General features: G+C 44.2%; 1 protein-coding gene across 4 annotated transcripts in view; it reads left to right on the forward strand.

The window, feature by feature from the left end:
- Positions 1-12,781: 12,781 nt before the first annotated feature.
- Positions 12,782-17,480, forward strand: part of LOC135905312 (uncharacterized) — a 112,207-nt gene continuing 107,508 nt past the window's right edge. For 3 of the 4 annotated variants that reach the window (XM_065436335.2, XM_065436336.2, XM_065436338.2), the window contains exons 1-2: positions 12,782-12,963; positions 16,999-17,068. In XM_065436335.2, the coding sequence (XP_065292407.1) occupies positions 17,042-17,068 (27 nt within the window). In that variant the 5' untranslated portion in view covers positions 12,782-12,963; positions 16,999-17,041. Of the gene's footprint in view, positions 12,964-16,998; positions 17,069-17,480 lie in introns of those variants that run through there. The other variant, XM_070536106.1, reaches the window with a different exon arrangement.

The following is a 17,480-nucleotide window of genomic DNA, read 5'->3' on the forward strand; positions in this document are numbered from 1 at the left end:
GACATGCCTGTGCATTTTCTAACATGAATTTGCGCTTCAGAGTTATGTCATATGGATAGTTAATCAGCCTTCCTTTGGGTGGCACAAGCGTAATCTGTGCATTCTGCTACTGTATGGCAGTTGAAAATGTGTTTATCGCTCTATATCTTTAGTGGAGTAATAAAGTATTAAAATAAAATTTCGCTTTAATTCCGTGTTACCAGTCGTCTGTCGTATACAAAATGAAGTGTTTGTCCAATAAACTAATTACTGCAGTCTAACTGCAGCTTTCACATGCCTTCAAGAATGTAAAATGCTAGATTTCAAACTGCAGCAGTAGTCTCGTCTGTCGAAAATGAACTCCATTGTGCAACTCATAAATGAAAATAAGTTCATGGATTTTAGTAAACTTAGACGCAGGCCGTAGGGAACTGTTTCTTGTTATCATTGAAATGTGGGTAAGCTTGCCATGAGAAGCCGTGTTGCCTATTCTGATAGGTACATCCAGTCATATTCATTGAACTGGAGGACAATATTTTGATCCCTACGGAGCATCATGTTTGCAGATATCATGCTGAAATTATGGTGAGCAGTAGCACAACCAGAGAGAGAGAGACAGAGAAGTTCATTTCCATAAAGTCAGAGAGGTCGGCCTGAGCTACAACCTGCTCTGGCCTGCTATTCTACACTGGGGCAAATGGACGGGGAGGGAAAAGGCTGATGAATGATGATGGTATAAGGTAAAGATGCGTATATACAAATTCACAGAGTTGTGGCCTCTCTAAAGCCGTGCGTCCAGCCCAGTGGCTTAGAGAAAAGCTATAGTGGCTCTTGTTACCAGGGCTGCGCTGTTTACATTAGGCCAATGATCTAAAAGAAACTCGTCTGATAGCGGTCTCTCATGGATCTTTGCAATGGAAGAGACAAGTTGCTGTCGTTCTTGCGCGTAGGCGGGACACACACAAAATATACGTTAAAGTGTTTCTGGCACCTCACAGCATTCACAGTTTGGGCTATTATCACTGGCACCTATCAAATGTCTATAATGGTCGACGAATGCGACACCAAAGTGAATCCGGTGCACCATGCTCGTGTGGCTTCTTTTGAGCTTGTGAGGCATATGAAATTTCATTTCTTGGTCCCAGTTGTGTAATCGCTTGTGTCGTTGATCTGGTTGGGTCCAGTGTTCTAACATAGAGTTGCGGTTTACGCGACGAAGTAGGGCGTTTGTGTCTGTTGGTGAGAACGGAATGCGTATTTCAGAAGTATTATCTAAAGCAGTTTTTGCTTCAGGGCCTGCCTGTTCATTTCCGATCAGGCCACAGTGAGAGGGTGTCCACTGAAAGGTGACATTGTGGCCATTTCTAGTTGCCTGGTCGAAGCGTTCTGTAATTTCTATAGTCATAGAATAATACGGGCCCCTTCTGAGGACACAGTCAATCGTTTGAAGAGCTGGCTTGCAATTGCAGAATATCGGCCATGCGTGAGGAGACTCCTCGGAGATAAATTGAAGTGCCTCTCGGATAGCAACAAGTTCTGCGGCAGTTGATGTTGAGCTATGGTCTAGTTTAAAGCACCGAGTGATGATCATATGTGGAATGACGAAGGCTGGAGTGGAGGCATATGATGTGACAGAGCCATCGGCATACACGTGCACAGTATCTCCGTACTTTGCAGAAATGTGCAACAGGGTGAGTTGCCTGTGGCCAATGATGCAACGAATGAATTTTTAGTAATTCCAGGGATCTTCAATATAACGACAAGTTTAGGCAGAACCCACAGGGGTTCTGCCTAAACAGGGCAGAACCCACAGGTGGAATACAGGCGGGAGAAAATCTTGAGGGCAAAACACTCCGATGGCACGACATAGTCCTTGAAATGCTGGAACCTGGGTGGGTGGCAGGGAGCGATGACAGAGGATGGTGCCTGTGTCAGGTCAACACGCGAAGGTACATTCGAAGAGGCTCGCAGAGCAAGCATACCCCAATAGGACACGCACGAGCTTCCGCTATTGTTCCATTGGTTGACGTGCATCGTGGGAGGCCTAAACAGGTGCGCAATGCTTGAGCTTGAATGCTCTCCAGCGCGCGCACACAGCTAAGTCCAATGCTTGAGAGCGCCGGAATGGTGCACCATATATACCCTATGAACAGTGCTTGGTACAAATGGAGTATTGAAGACTCCGAGGGGCCCCATCTTGTTCCTGCAACGACGCGAATGGCATGAACAAAACTCTTCAGCTTTGAGTTCAGTGCGGTGACGTGTCTTGACCAAGATAATCCCCGGCCTATGACTAAGCCAAGGAATCTGTGGTGTGTGACCGTATGTATCGCTAATCCGTTAACGATTATCGGATACCTGGTCATTTGTTTTCGCGTGAATGTAATCACGGAACTTCTTGCTCTTGACAGTTGGAGGCCTTGACGCCGCAGATACTTAGCTGTAATTGTCACTGCACGTTGAAGCCTAGCACGCATTTGGGGACGGGTGGCTCCAGATGTCTATGTGCATACGTCGTCCGCATATGCGCTAATCTTCACCGTGCTAGCAAGTTCGGAGGCAAGGCCAATCAATGCAACATTGAAAAGAGTTGGACTGAGATATCCCCCTTGTAGAACACCTCAATGTATATGGTAGTGTCCGGTGTCGCCATCACTTGTCGACATGTACACCGTGCGGCCACTGAGGTAGCTAACAATCCATCTATATAGCCGGCCACCGGCGTCTAAATCTTCCAGTGCATCAAGGATTGCATAATGGAGTACATTGTCGTATGCACCCTTAATATCCATAGAAACAGCTCCAACTAACCGAAGGCGACTTCTTTCCTGTTCAACAGTGGAGACCAAGTCGATAACACCATCAATTTAAGAACGGCCTCTTCTAAATTCATGCATAAAATCAGGAAAGCAATCATTTCTCTCTAGAAACCATTCCAGCCTTGACAAGACCATTATTTCCATTACTTTGCCGACGCAACTGGCCAAGGCGATTGGTCTGTAGGAGGAAAGCTCGTTAGGGCATTTCCCGGTTTAAGCTGCGCTACAACGCGACTGCATTTTCAACAATCTGGAACAGTTCCTGTCTCCCACGTCATACTATAATAAGATAGAGAAAGACGTCGTGATTCGGTGCCAAGATGGCAGAGTGCAGCATATGTGATTCTGTCTGGTCCTGCTGCCGATGAACGTCGAGAAAACGAAATCGCAGCCTCAAGCTCTTGCATCGTAAACGGTACTTCGAGTCGCTCATCGGGTGACGAGGGTGCCACGGAGACAAGGGATGAAGTCACTGCATTAGATGCGTCCAAAATGAGTTTACAGTAGTCCTCTGTTACGTTCGGTCCGGCTTGATGTCGGACCGGCTTAGCCGGTCCGGCAATTCGGTCCGGCTTGATGTAGAGCCATCGCACGGAATGGGTGTCATTGTTGTGGAGTTGCCTGGAAGCTTCATATGACCCGCCAGATCATAGATAGAGGCTGCTGTGGATCTAGGGATCCACAGAATGACCTCCAACACTGTCTATCAAGCTTCTCCAGATGTCTAAGAACGTGTCGTTGAGCTCGGCGACTGTTCGAAAGATCTGACGGTGACTTTGTTCTGTAACGGCGTTCCGCGCGACGACGGATTGCACGAAGGGCCTCATATTGTATGTCGACCGATGATCTGTGCCTCTGTATGCTGACTTCTCTGGTTTTGTCCCGCAGGGTAGAAGCAATGATGTCCTCTATTTCGGATGGAGATGTCATACTCTGACAGGCCGTGTCGACAGAAGTCTTAAATAAAATCCAGTCTGTTTGACGAATTTAACGTGAGGATGAATGGCGAAACCAGCTAAAGTGAAGGTATGTGGGGAGGTGGTCACTACCATGAGTCTCTAGATCCGTCGACTAGCATGCTGAAGATAGAAGACTGCTTGATAAGAACGTTAGGTCAAGACAACTGCTGTGAGACGTGCCACGAATAAATGTAGGAGACCCGTCATTGAGGACATTTACTCCCTGACTACATATGAAGTCGGCCAAATATTTGCCACGAGAATTCATCGAATTGCTACCCCACAGGGGACGGTGTGCCTTAATGTCACCAATCACAATATGAGGACCTTGCAATGCTTGCAGCAGAAACATCAGCAATCGACCCTCACTCTTGGGTTGATGTATCCTCCAATCACTGTAACCGTGCGACATTTGTGTTTTATGGTAAGGCATACGTAATCATTAGTGGTATGCGATCGGACGTCATGTCTGAAATACACCAGATCATGACGTATACAAACTAACACTTTGCTCGAGGTTTGGTCGTTACGAGACCACATCTAGACATATTCAGAAATACGGAAAGAAGAATACATATTAGGTTCACAGGTAACAATAACTGGAAAATGGTACTTAAATACCCGCTGTCAGAAATCTGACAAACGACCACGTAGACCTCAAGCATTCCATTGCATAACAAGCGATTGACGCATCACTTCTTCAAACATCATCGCCATACTTGCTTAGTGAAGAACCACTAGCAGTGGTTCCAACACTTCAAGTAGCTGCACGGCAGCCGTGGCAGCTTGGGTATTTAGGCTGAAAGCAATCCTGCGCATGGAGCCCAACAAATTTTTCAATATACTCGTGACGTCATTGTTATCCATCTTTTCATTTTCTTTAGTGCGTGTAGGAGCGGAGCATAAGGGCGTTCCCGCAGGCCTTGATGTTAACGAGGGCCACTGAGTCTCCGATGTGTTTGGGGCCGATAATGAGCCGCCTTGTACTTTCGCAGCATACATAGGCTTTGAGGCAGATACTTATTCATTCCTGAGATGAATGAGGGGGTGGATGCTGCAGTTGAGTTGTCGTTCCCCCTACGCGAGGAGGGCTGCGGTGCAGTTGATGTCGGTGTCGTGATCGCCGCCTGCGGTGGCGGATAGCCCTTGCCGCTTCCCTGTGCGTGGAATGATCTCTACCCATCTTCTTCAGCATACCCTTTTCCTTCCTGATCCTTGGGCACTCTTTTGACTTTGCGTCGTGAGCACCAGAACAATTTGGACACTTCGCAGCAACGTTGCAATTGCTGTCTCCGTGAAGTCCACCACATCGTTTCCATGTTACTGCACCCTTGCAAACTGCACTGACAAGCCCAAGTTTTATACACTTGTGGCATTGTAAAAGCCTCGGCACGTAAAGACGCACCGAATGCCTCACATATACAACCTTGACGTGTGTTGGCAAAGTTTCCGACTGGAACACTAATTTTACACATCGGGATCGCCCAAAACGGCGAAAGCTGGGCACAGGAGACGACGATGATAGTAGTTTGGCCAGGTCAGTGCCTGTAATATCAATGTTCACATCGTAGATTACGCCTGTCGCCGCTTCCTTGCCGTATGCGGGGAATGCGCGAACAGGGATGCTTCCCAACTGAGTGATGTTTTTTCAGTGTCTCCAGTATTGTAGGTGTATTGACTTCCACCGAGAGGATGTTCTTTCGAGCGTTTATACGTTTTTCTTCTACTTGACTATGGGCAGTTACTTCAAAATATTCCGACAGGCGCTGCCTGTTCAGTGAGTTGAGGTTGTCTGTTGTCGTGGTTGGTACGTATGCAATATTGGATGACTGCTTGCCACTTGCCTTTTTCGTCACCTGGCGACTGGTCGGTGATGTTCTTCGAATCTTTCCCTTGAGACTTCAGCTTGACACCATGATAAAATCGCTGCCCGAGCCCATATCATCTTTAGAGGAGCCATCAGATGGCTCAACCGGGACCATGCTGGGGTCGAAGCGGTCACTGACGTCACCGGCATAATGAACTGGCCATTCAGGACCCAATTGCTGGGCGGGATTTGGGCCCCCCATTGCAGAGGACAACGTCCCCCAGTTTTCTAGTCACTTATTGCAGAGATCACAGGAAATAAAATAAAAAGTGCCGAGAGCTCGAAGCTGAAGCCGCTCGCTACGATCACTTCTTCTTCCTTCCCAACCAGTGATGATGCGGGGAGGTACACTGGCCACGTGCTTATATATATATATATATAGGATATGTCACAAGTGGTTTTCCGACACACCCTCCCAATGACAGACTTACGACATCTGACAATGACCAATATTCTATTTATTAGTAGCAGCATCGTAACATTGGTGCTGAACGAGAATGAACTGTCCATCATTTCTTTTTTATTTTAATCTAAAAATTGAAGTTAATTTAACAGTTGACCATTGCAGTCATTAAGATGTTTCGCATGCATTTCAGTAGAAATTCCCAACATGTAAGACTTTCCTTTATTGCCGTAACCTTATCTCTTGACTGTCTTGATGTTGTTTAAGACCATGTCCTCATGTTAACTTTTGCACACGATATTTGTCAGGCACCCGCTTTATATAACGCAAGAAGGCAGCTGCAAGGACGCAAGGATGTCAAAATGCCAGCCCACTACGACTCCACGTAGTGCAGAGGAACGCACGCCAAAGAATCAAAATACATTGCCATTCAATTTGGACGAGAAAACTAGAATGTGGGCATATTGGGTGTACCATTTTACTGAACGTCAACAAAACTTACAAAATACAGTATGTCACGCCAAGATGAAAGTTGCCACGTGCTCTAGGCAGTCATCTGAACATGGTATATTAATGTAATGACTCTGATACGAAAGTCAAGATCAAGAATGCTCTCTGGAGACAAATACATAGGAGTAAGCGTCATGGAAAAGTTAGAAATGTGTTTTTAAAAAACCTGATTAGTTTTTTGAGAAGTGACTACTTTTTGGCACAATGAAATTGCATATTTGCTTAGTGACATAATACATACTTGCGATGAGCGCAGTGCCTGTGTTCACAATAAAAGCAACAGCTCATGCTTCTTTAGGTGCTAATACATAATTCAACACTACGTGAATGCAATAGGGCGAATACAAACCCCTGTCATCCTGTATTTTAAATGTTGACATGAAGCAGAGAGATTTTTCTGTCTTCTTTTTTATCTGTTTTCCACCCGCTAAGGTTCCAGAAAAGACAAGCATTGGGGGCAGAGTATCCCATGTTTAAGAAGTTAGTATTTTTATGTGCATGCTCACGAAACCATTTTATTAGAGCCACTCGTTCCTCACGAAGCGAAAGGAAGCAGCAATTAAGGCCTCTAAATAAGTACACCGTGGTATGCACCGTACGCCTTAGGTAGAAGCCAGGGTCACTTGCAATTGAAAATATTTTTAAAATGTAAAATTGTGGTTTCTCCTTCTGTGAAATAGTCATATGATTGCTGCTCGCGGGTACTGGATATTTTGATCAGGGTTACACAGTCTACTTGCCAAGCAAGTGTGCTAGTGGAGGCAGAGGTGTGGTCAATGCAAAAAAACTCAAAAAATCTGAGTGGAACACTCGTTCATCGATTGGCGGATAGAAACATGTAGTGTTTATCAGGGAAAAGCCAAGTAGTTTGATGGCTTCTGCCGACATTATTTTAATAGGAAATAAGGAAATAGGAATAGGAAATTAAATAGGAATAGGAAATAGGAATAGGAAATAGGAAAATAGGAATAAGGAAATTAAAGCATTTTTGCACACGGTAAGCTTCTGGATGTATTAATCTTCCCAGACACGTATGTGATTGTTTTGAGAAGATTCTGTGAAGCGCAAAAATATTTCTTACGTTAGCGCATCATAACCACATCAGTAGAAAAAAAGCTTTAGTTTCAGGTAGTTGTCTCATTGTGCAATTATATGCAGAGCCGCACGTGAATTCTACGTGCATGGAAGTGACAAGTAAGTTTGCTTCTTTGTTTGCCTTTTTCGTGCACTTCCCTGCGTGTACTTATGCTTATGTCGCCTTTGATGCATCACATTCACCACATCTAATTTTTGGTTCACATCTGAAGCCATTGTATATTTTAGGCAGATTGCATTTTCAACTAGTCACAATAATTGATCAAGTATTTATGCAAGCTGCTTTTCAGAAGTATATCGTTTTTACCGTAATGCGAATGAAAAGCTTCCATATATGACAACAAATTTGAGGCGCGAGAGTTTAGTGCCAGTGCCCCTTCCAGTTTTAGAATAATTTGCTACACATTGAATAATACTGTAAATTTAATTTTATTTATTTGTGAGAAAATGTAACGGATCCATACAAACAGCACAAGAAAACTACTTTCGTGTGCAAGCCAACCGAATAGGAAATATGATACGCCTTTGTACCACATTGAGACCGGGCAGGATATTGCTGCAGAACGACAAGACACGCTTAGAAACAATGACGTGCAGTCTATACTGAATAACTTTAAGTAAAATATGAGCAACGCTAGCTACACTTGCGGCGTCTCAGGAGAATATACAACATATGTCTTTGCTTAGTACCAAAGAAAAATTAGCTAAGAATATTGATAGCAGGGTGTTAACCCTAGGAATTTTTTTAGACTTCCGAAAAGCATTTGACTCAGTCAAGCATAATATACTGTTTGAAAAATTACCCCATTACGGCATTCGAGGGGTAGCTCTACAATTAGTGCGCAGTTACTTAACAGACAGGCTACAGTATACGTTTCTTCACGGGTATAAATCTCAGCTACAGCCTTTGAAATTCGGTGTACCACAAGGTTCTATACTCGGTCCACTATTTTTTACTATCTACATAAATGATATCGTGCCGGTACCACAATATTGCTCTATAGTTTTGTATGCGGATGATACCAGCTTGTTTTTCTCTGGCAGCCGTTTAAGAGATTTAGAAATCGCGGCGAACTAGTGGTTGATATCGCTTTCATACTGGCTTGAGTGTAACCAGCTAGAATTAAATGTTAGTAAAACTAAATTTATTTTATTCAAATGCAGAAATAAACGCGAAAATTACACCATTTCTGTTAGATTTAAAAATAATGACATCGAGCATGTCCCGTTGTTTAAATTCTTAGGTGTACTTTTTCATGAAAATCTCAGTTGGACACCGCAAATCAACAAAGTACATGCCAATATGTCTAGATCTATTTCTGTCTTATATAAACTTAGGTCTCTGGTACCAAACTGGCTAAAGCTCCAGTTGTATTATTCGCTAGTTCATTCTCATCTCAATTACTGTCTCTAAATATGGGGTACGAGTTCAGGAACGAACCTTGAAAGGTTAAAAATTATACAAAAGAGAGCTGTTTGCGGGATAGAAAATCTGGAACCAACTGAACACACTGCGCCATATTTTAACAAGCTGAAATTGCTTACTGTTAACCAACTTTTTAATCTGAAGCTCGCCTTGTATATTCGCAAGGAAATCGGAAATAAATTGAGTAGGTATATGGCTCAGTGCTACCCTACTAATGCTCCCTGTGATCTCCGACACGAGCGATTTAGAATACCGTTACTCAGAACCATTTACGATAATCAAACATTGCTCTACCTTATGCCTAACCTTCTCCGCAACAATAGTTATATCCACGAACTTATTGAAAAATGTATTTCTATCCACAGTTTGAAGAAAAATGTTGCAATGTACTTACTGTCTCGTGCTCTGTCCTAAATAGGTTCTTGAGTTAAAAAGAACATTTTAATTGTTCTATAGCCTCTGTGTTCTGCTGCGTTTTTTAACAGTTGCACATTGCTAGGAATTGTATGTTACATTTTGTATTACGCTTGCACAAACTTTGTACTTTTTAATATGTTGCCGTTTATGTACGCGTTTGTGCTTGTTATGGGTTATTTCTGTTGCATTATTGTGTGATTCCGTTACTCAATTTAAGATGCCTAATCACGATGTCACTTCTGTTCATGAAAATCTTTTTTTGCGCCTAAATGTAAAACGCCATTGTTTTTCTTTTTTTATTCTCACTGCTTTTGAGCAAGCGTAAGGGTGGAGGGACCTTACTCAGGCAGAGCGCATCCGCGTTTAGTCCTTTCAACCCAGGCAATGTACGTTTGAATAAACAAACTGAAACTGAAACTGAAATACACAGTACTTTCAGTCAGGAATATTCATACACTGTACAGGACGTTATGAAATGTGCTGCTGTCTTAGAATACGGCACACAAAAAGTTTCTTGCACAATTCATCTGTGTTACCAGCCCCATGCTTAGCAGATCATCCGGTAACCTCTTCCATATGAGTGCATGCATTTTGTGACAGAAATGCATTTGCTAGCCATAATATGGCGTATACTTCTCTTCCATAGTGTCAGTACTTTATGAGTTTCCATACGTTTGTTCTGCTTACCTTTCCGTTGTATACTTTATTTTTGAGAAGGTAGAGCCAATTGAAAATAAAGGTATATCTGCGCTATAGTCCTGATGAAACTTTACAGAACACACTTATGTTTTATTAGAAGATGTATTGCAAAGTTCATCGACATCGTTGTAATCTGATTTTATGTGTTTGCCAGTATGTTTCCCAAAATATTACTCAGTTTGTCTTGCGTCTCATCAATGAAGACTTTCGCCTTCTAAGAGAGGAAATGTTTTATTTGAGTAACTTGGCGACTACAGATTATATCCAATTCACCAAAGATAAGTGCAAGAGCTGCTTATGAAAGAATCAAACATTCCCCGCATGTAAGTACTGCGAATCCATTCTAACGTGACCATGGCTCTACGTCGTGCATTACGCTATTGGAAACAGTACTAGCACTCTGTTCTGAAGGAGTACAAGCACTCTGTTTTGGGGAGTAGAAACACTCGGTTAGGAGGAGTAGAAGTACTCGGTTTGTAGGAGTAGAAGCACTCGGTAATGGGGCAGTACTATTAGGCTTGTGGGGAAAGTATTAGCACTCTGCAGAAGAGTACTAGCACTCCCTTGCGGTGGAGTAATAGTACGCTGTCAGAATGAGTTATTCTGCTCTCTCTCAAAGAGGGCAGATCTACGCTCGAAAAGAGAGTGAAATATGGGACAAGCAGATACTTTCTCGAAGAGAGCGCCCGGAACTCTCTTTGTTTTTTTAGTGTGCTGCGTGGGGCGACGGGCTGGCGTACTTGCTGCGACAGCGGTGGACGAAGGAAGTGCGGCGATACCGGGCCCGGCATGGGTGCCGAAGGGAACGGAACGATGGGCGACGGCAGCGTACATCGTCGCTTTAGGCTGAGGCGATTTCAGCTGTGGTTTGGGAACTCCTTGTGACCGGTGCATTTCCTCCCGAAATGCGTCACAATTATCATTAACATGGGACTGCAACGTTGGGGACTTCTTCCGGAGTTCCTCACGCACATTTCTGCTTGTCTTTGCCAGTTCTTGCACCAGAGCGCTTGAACTTCTACAGAGTGCAGCATTGAGCAGCGATTGAATTACCTGGTGTGCAGTTTTAACATCTTCTCAATCGTCGTTGCTTCTGAGACAAATTCTGTTACGGGCCTGGGCGGGTTGCGCATCAGACCGGCGAAGAGTTCGTGTTTTACACAACGCACTAGAAGGCGTAATTTATTCTCATGAGACCTTTGCGAGTCGTCGTGACTGGAAAGACGAATTATCTTTTCCGTGAATAACGCGACCTTCTCGTTAGGGAAGCATGCAGTAGAAGTTCAGCCCTTTCTGTTCCAACGACGCTTGAGAAAGGCTTCAGGAAGTCGCTGCAGAATAGGTGCCGCGTGGTTAACGCGGTCTCTGAATTTTCGAAGTCCTGGCGGGCTCTTGCAACAAAAAATAGACATGACGCAACTTGTCTTCAGGGTTCCACTTGTAGGCTGACACTCTCTCGAATGCCTCCAATCAGGTGTCAAGTCGTTTCGATGAAGCACCACGGAAGGTGTGTGGCTCCCTGGGTTGCTGGAGCCCTACCGTTGATGGCGACGCTGCTGTCATCGTTGCTGCTGACTTTCTGCTGATGCTTCTGCTCTGCCCCTGCTCCGGGGCAATTTTTCAGTTTGAGCTGGCTCGATGAAACTGAGTGGCAGTGGTGCTTTCTTCGGGATTCAGGATTGGATAACGGTGCTTCGTGGTCTTTCAGTGCATCGACGTAGCCAGCACACACGCACCAGGTGTCTTGTGGTAGTGACGGTGAAAAGAGCAGCAAAACTAAAGGCACAAACTAGCCTTTCATTAGGCGAACGTGTGCCCTGAGAAACACGCTACACTCAGAAAACAGCGGCAGCTGTCGAAAATCTGATGAGCGCATAAAGCGCGTCAGCTTTAGTACATGAGTGATCGAAAATTCCACAGCAATCGCTGTTGCTTGCATGTCTTGCAGAAAGTAGTACACTACTCGCGTTGCACATACATGTACTCAGATTAGGCAAGGTTCGGTGACAACAGGCCTTCGATAGAGCCATGATAACACTCGAGAAACTTCCAATACATGCAGGCACGTCATGCACTGAGCGACATATATTAGGCGCTGAAACGCCCTTTCACCCGATAAAGGTGTACACGTGTCATTATCGTGGTTTTGGGACGCAAAATCCGAGAATTTTTTTTCTGGAACCCAAGGTCACGGCACAAATGGATGTGTCTCCCAACTTCTGGAATTCGTTTATCCTTTTCAGGCATGTTTTCAACTTTCGTAAATTGCAACCACCACGAGAGAAAGTAGCGTTCATGAAATTATGTGAATTCGCAAGGAGGAAGAAGCCATTACTGTGGCCCATCCATTCAAGCCGAAATCAAAATCCAGAAGATAACAGCAGGGTAACTCTTACTTGAGCCGTAGTCAAAAGGGCCATGAAGTTCAGGACAAACGAATGACGAAACACGAACACTTTTATTATATTGACGTCGTGACTGCTTTACTAACGAAATATACCGCTGACCTAACATGGATAAGACCACATAACACTGACCGCCGTTGAAAAACTGGCATTAAGAAGATTCCCAGGTGGAAGCCAATAGCCACCAGGGGCCGCCTGCTAACAGGTGCGGCATGTGCGCGCCCTCTGCACAACAGCCAACCGATTGATCGCATTCATTTCGCCAAGCAACTACCCTGCTCTTCGAGTCCTTGTTTTCCTTGTGCCACCTGTGTGGATCGATTCTGGCCTGCTTCTGGTGTTATTCAGAGCCCCTGATATTTTTTTACGTCAGCGAAATCGCAGGTATGTTTGAACATTTATACAGAAATGAGAGCAACAAAAGTTTGGCAGATTTCGCCCAGTATAGCATAACAGCACTTCAGTCAACATTGGCGCCTTCGGTACACAACTAAGAGCTCGGCCATTGTAGCAACTGCTAATAAGCAAGCTACTTTGACCTATAGCTTTCTTCAACACCTTGCGGACATCTTTTTCCATATGTAAACAAATTCTACGGTACACGTGTACGAGCAACGGGCACACACTCGTTCGTCGTCTAAGGGCGCCAGCTTAGCTTTGAACTTAAAACGTAGTCGAGCTTAGTCTTAGTGTTGCAAGGTACAATACCTGCAGTAACATTGGTTTTACGCGCTCCCATTTGACGATCAATTCGACAACTGCTTAGTATCCTGGACGAAAGGCGGCTTTGTTGTTAGAGTAGATAACGTAAGCTTAAGGCATAGCATATCATGTTCTGCGTACTTACGCATTCTTTGATGCAGATGAACAATGTGTTCCTCTACTTTATGTACTTTTTAATTGCTGCTCTTTCGTAGGTCCTATTATTTGATGACGTTTGTCACAAGGCGGAAATTGACATACCAGTAACTGTAAATGGAATAATGTTATACCGGTGTTGTGTGGAGGGATTATTTTCAGTGTTTCTACAATTTAAAAAGAAAATCGCCTTTTGCCGATAACACAATTCTCGTCCGTGAATCGGATCACTCTGAGAGATGGCCATTTCCTGCACGAGAAATCCAAACGTTCCTTCAAGCAATCAAAGAAATTACCCAATGAACCTAATAATATTGCAGGTTACGAATTTTAGCCTGGAAGTTTGCAAGCCGTAATCACTTGGAATGAATCTTCAGAAGTGCGCCAGTTTGGATATATGTGCCTCCAAATGCTCTTTCATGCACTGCGGCACCAAAGTAACTGGTATGACTGCGCATTTTGTCCCACAGTTTCGTAAATGGATGCCTAAGTGCTCTACAGAGTGCGCCGCTGCCGGAAATGGCAGTGCAGCACGAGGATGCTGCCACGTGCCGTGTAAGGCCGGCGATTTCAGCCCTACAGTAGTTTGCCAAACGACACATACTCTCGACGGGAATTCCGAGTCTAGACCATCATAATTGGTGCACCCAATTCTGGAGCTTTAGTAATATATCATTCTTGCCGGGTTATCCCCAACTTGTTGTTCCCCCAACCCAACCTAACGTTGCGCAAATCTTAATCTCTGTGCTAACACGTCCTAAATAAACATACGTTGCACCTATGCGAGAATTGCCATTCCCTAGATGGTGCACCCTGCTATTTCCGGTAGGGGCGCGCTTCGTAGTGTGCATAGTTCGGTAGTGTCTCCGAACAGCCCTCAACCTGACGATTCACTTCAAGTGGATACGTCTTTCAAACGCATTGACTACAGTAACAGTAAGTAAATTGCAATATGCGCCATAATATAAATTCAAAAGCTAATTAGTAAATCGTTCATTAGTGTTTCAATTTCTCTTTCTAGTATCTGCTGCCTCTTCCGATAATCCAGCTCAAGGATTATAAATACCCCCTCTGCCACACAAGATTTTTTAAATTCCGGAGAAGTTTTCATTTCTTTTTTATTTCACAATAACGCTAAAGGCCCTCTAGTAAGGGTATTACATAGGGTAAAGGTTACATCGGTGAGGTAAAGAACAATGTATAAATGTAAATACAACACAAAAACAAAACGGCGATAAAATTAATTACAGTGCGACAACGTAAAAACACAGATGAAACGAAAAAACAGAGGAATAAAAATACTTATACGTTCAGCAACCTTAAATGATTCGCACAAACTATGACGACGTCATGGAGACTTTGGTTATCGGCGCAGAAGAAAAAAATTAGTTTATAAACCAGAGAGTGAAACTTTATATATTATGTGTGGAATTGTACAGCGCAGAGCGTCTGTAAATTTCGAGGCATTTGTTTCCGTGACAACGTGCGGTGGCAGATTATTCCACTCTACCTTGATGCGAGCTGTAAATAACTGATCAAATGCAAGGGAACGACACATGATCCATTTGACTTTGCAAGAATGATCTCGACGTGGAAAAATCGCTGAGGGTTCACACATGAACTCGTTATGAAGTGATGCGTAAAGGTAAAAGCTTATTGAATAGTGTTAAACGAAATATAATATGATTAAGTTAATAGTGCTCACCCCGTATGGCTAAGTGATGCCAGTCTTGGTATTAGCAAAACCGTTTGGGATTTCCTCAGTACTAATCTTTGCCTAGTGATAAAATAAATTTAAAATATATTTGCGCAGACTGCATAATAGCAACAATAAAAATAAAATGAAAATGAATGTTTTCTAAAACCAGAACGACCAGGTGCACCTATCGGACGTTTTATGATAGCGCGGTAATGTCGGCCGGTCCAGCGACGAGCACGCTTAGCGAAACACGTGATAAGTGGAGTGCTACTTGAGCCAGCGCAGCCGCACATCGAAGTAAACCTGTGCGTGTGCAGTAACTACATAGTAGCAGCAACGCATGGGCGGTAAGCTACGTGTTGTCTGCTGCATTGTTCTGACGCGCAGAACCACACCCGCTGAAATGAACTTCTATAGCAGCAATTCTTGGAGGAGCAGAGTGGTAATTGCGAAGACAGGCTTGAGTTGGCGCGTCGCATGTAAACGGATGGCGGGTGTCCCAACCCGCGGCAAATAGACAATTTGAACTGCAGTAATTTGTTTTCTCTTCAAACAGAAAAGAACCTTTGGTTCATTTCGTGAATAGCGGTGATAGCGAGAGCGTTCAAATGGTTTTTGAGCGAGATAAGAGTTACCACATGTCTGAGAAGTTCATTAAGGCCCAAGGTGGTGATACAACCGGCCGTTCATGTGCTCTACACAAACAAAACGCGGGCTTTCACGTGGCTACTATGTGCTACTGTAGCGGAATTCATTTTATGCAAGCCAGACTTAAGATGCCCAAAAATGGTCACAGACGACACAATGTTATGTGTTCAGGCATTACTCCGCATGCGTATACTTGCATCGATTCACCGCCACGGTGACTGCATAGCACTGGCGCTTTACAAGAGCGCTTGGGGCGTGGCCACACACTCGCGTGTTCACCTTAGTTCTGCTCATCCCTGTGCGTCGTACGCGTTGTCCCGTAGAGGCCGTCTCGTGGCGCCAGGCCACGGTGAGCCATGTAAAAGTGCAGAGGGTAGGCGTATGCGCAGATAGGATGGTTCTGTCCGAGCCACAAATACAACGCTAGCCCAATGAATCTTGTAAAAGCCCTTCTGTTTGTCAGCGTACGCCCAGCGTTCTTTTAAGTATTTTGCACGATGTACCACGTCAGTTCATTACAATTTGCATTGGAAGCGAACAAGCAGCAGTGGATTTGTGGAGCTTACCGGAATAACATAGCGTGCTACGATCATACAAGAGTATGTTTTGTTGACATGCGCCTGCCCTAACTCTTTATGTAGCTGCGCTCTGCTACTCGACACTGATAATTGTGTCGGTTGGTGCACCCTGGACATAATTAATCTGTAGGAAAGCAATACCTTATTAGTTATTTCAATAGTTCTATTAATTGAACGTGCAAAGTGTTCCGCAAGACCACGGGTGAAATGGCATGAGAAGCACAAAGAAAAAAAGTAATATTTCCTTGTTTCACACGCGAGTCATGTGATTATGGGTTCTTGAGCTACAAGAAGTTTAACGTGGGCCATGAGGGCGACGCATGATCAAGCAGTCACGAATAGAACACATACATCGTAAATTGTAGTTTGTTAACATGGTTTTTCCCCTTCCAACACGTGCCTGAATATACAGCATTACGCTGATGGTGTTGGAAGTTGTCTAGTTCCAAATGAGTGAACGGGGCAGTCTGTGGCATCATCCCACTTTTATCGACGAGATGTATGTAGGATTACGACTATTGTTTGACGTAGGCAATTTTAGTGCGATATCTCTTGTTCGAGGTTTCTAGCCCATTTTTACCGTCGCGGTGATGTGAACAACCTATGATATTGTTGCCGCTCTGATCTCATTCCAAGTGCCAGGGGAAAAAATCAAGCCCATTCAACTGTGCGAAGGCGGATGACCAGCGGGGCTTTAAACGGCATGGTAAGACAAGTTTTGGTAAAGATTTTATTGCATCAGTCATGATCTCTTAGCAATGACGGTCCAAATGACTGTGTAGTCGTTATAATACTCACTGATCGGCATAATCGCAACTGCAGTCACCTATTTTGAGAATGTGAACTCAATGCACGTGGGCTGCTTGGTGGTCTATTCGGCCACAAAACGCGTAAACCATGCTCTTCTCGGTGGCGATACATGCATATTCAAATCGCCGGCAATGAGCAGAGGGGTACTGGTGCTGCAATTTACCCACGCAAAGTTAGTAGCCATGAACCATTAGACATTGCAGTAACATGCACTCCGCGATATATAGATGGTATGCACCACGATCCCGTCCATCGTCTGTACGGCATACATTTCGACACACGCAGTAACTTGTTCATCCTGGGCGCCC

This window comes from Dermacentor albipictus, chromosome 3 (assembly GCF_038994185.2).
Source record: "Dermacentor albipictus isolate Rhodes 1998 colony chromosome 3, USDA_Dalb.pri_finalv2, whole genome shotgun sequence".
In the NCBI taxonomy this organism is placed as follows: Eukaryota; Metazoa; Arthropoda; class Arachnida; order Ixodida; family Ixodidae; genus Dermacentor; species Dermacentor albipictus.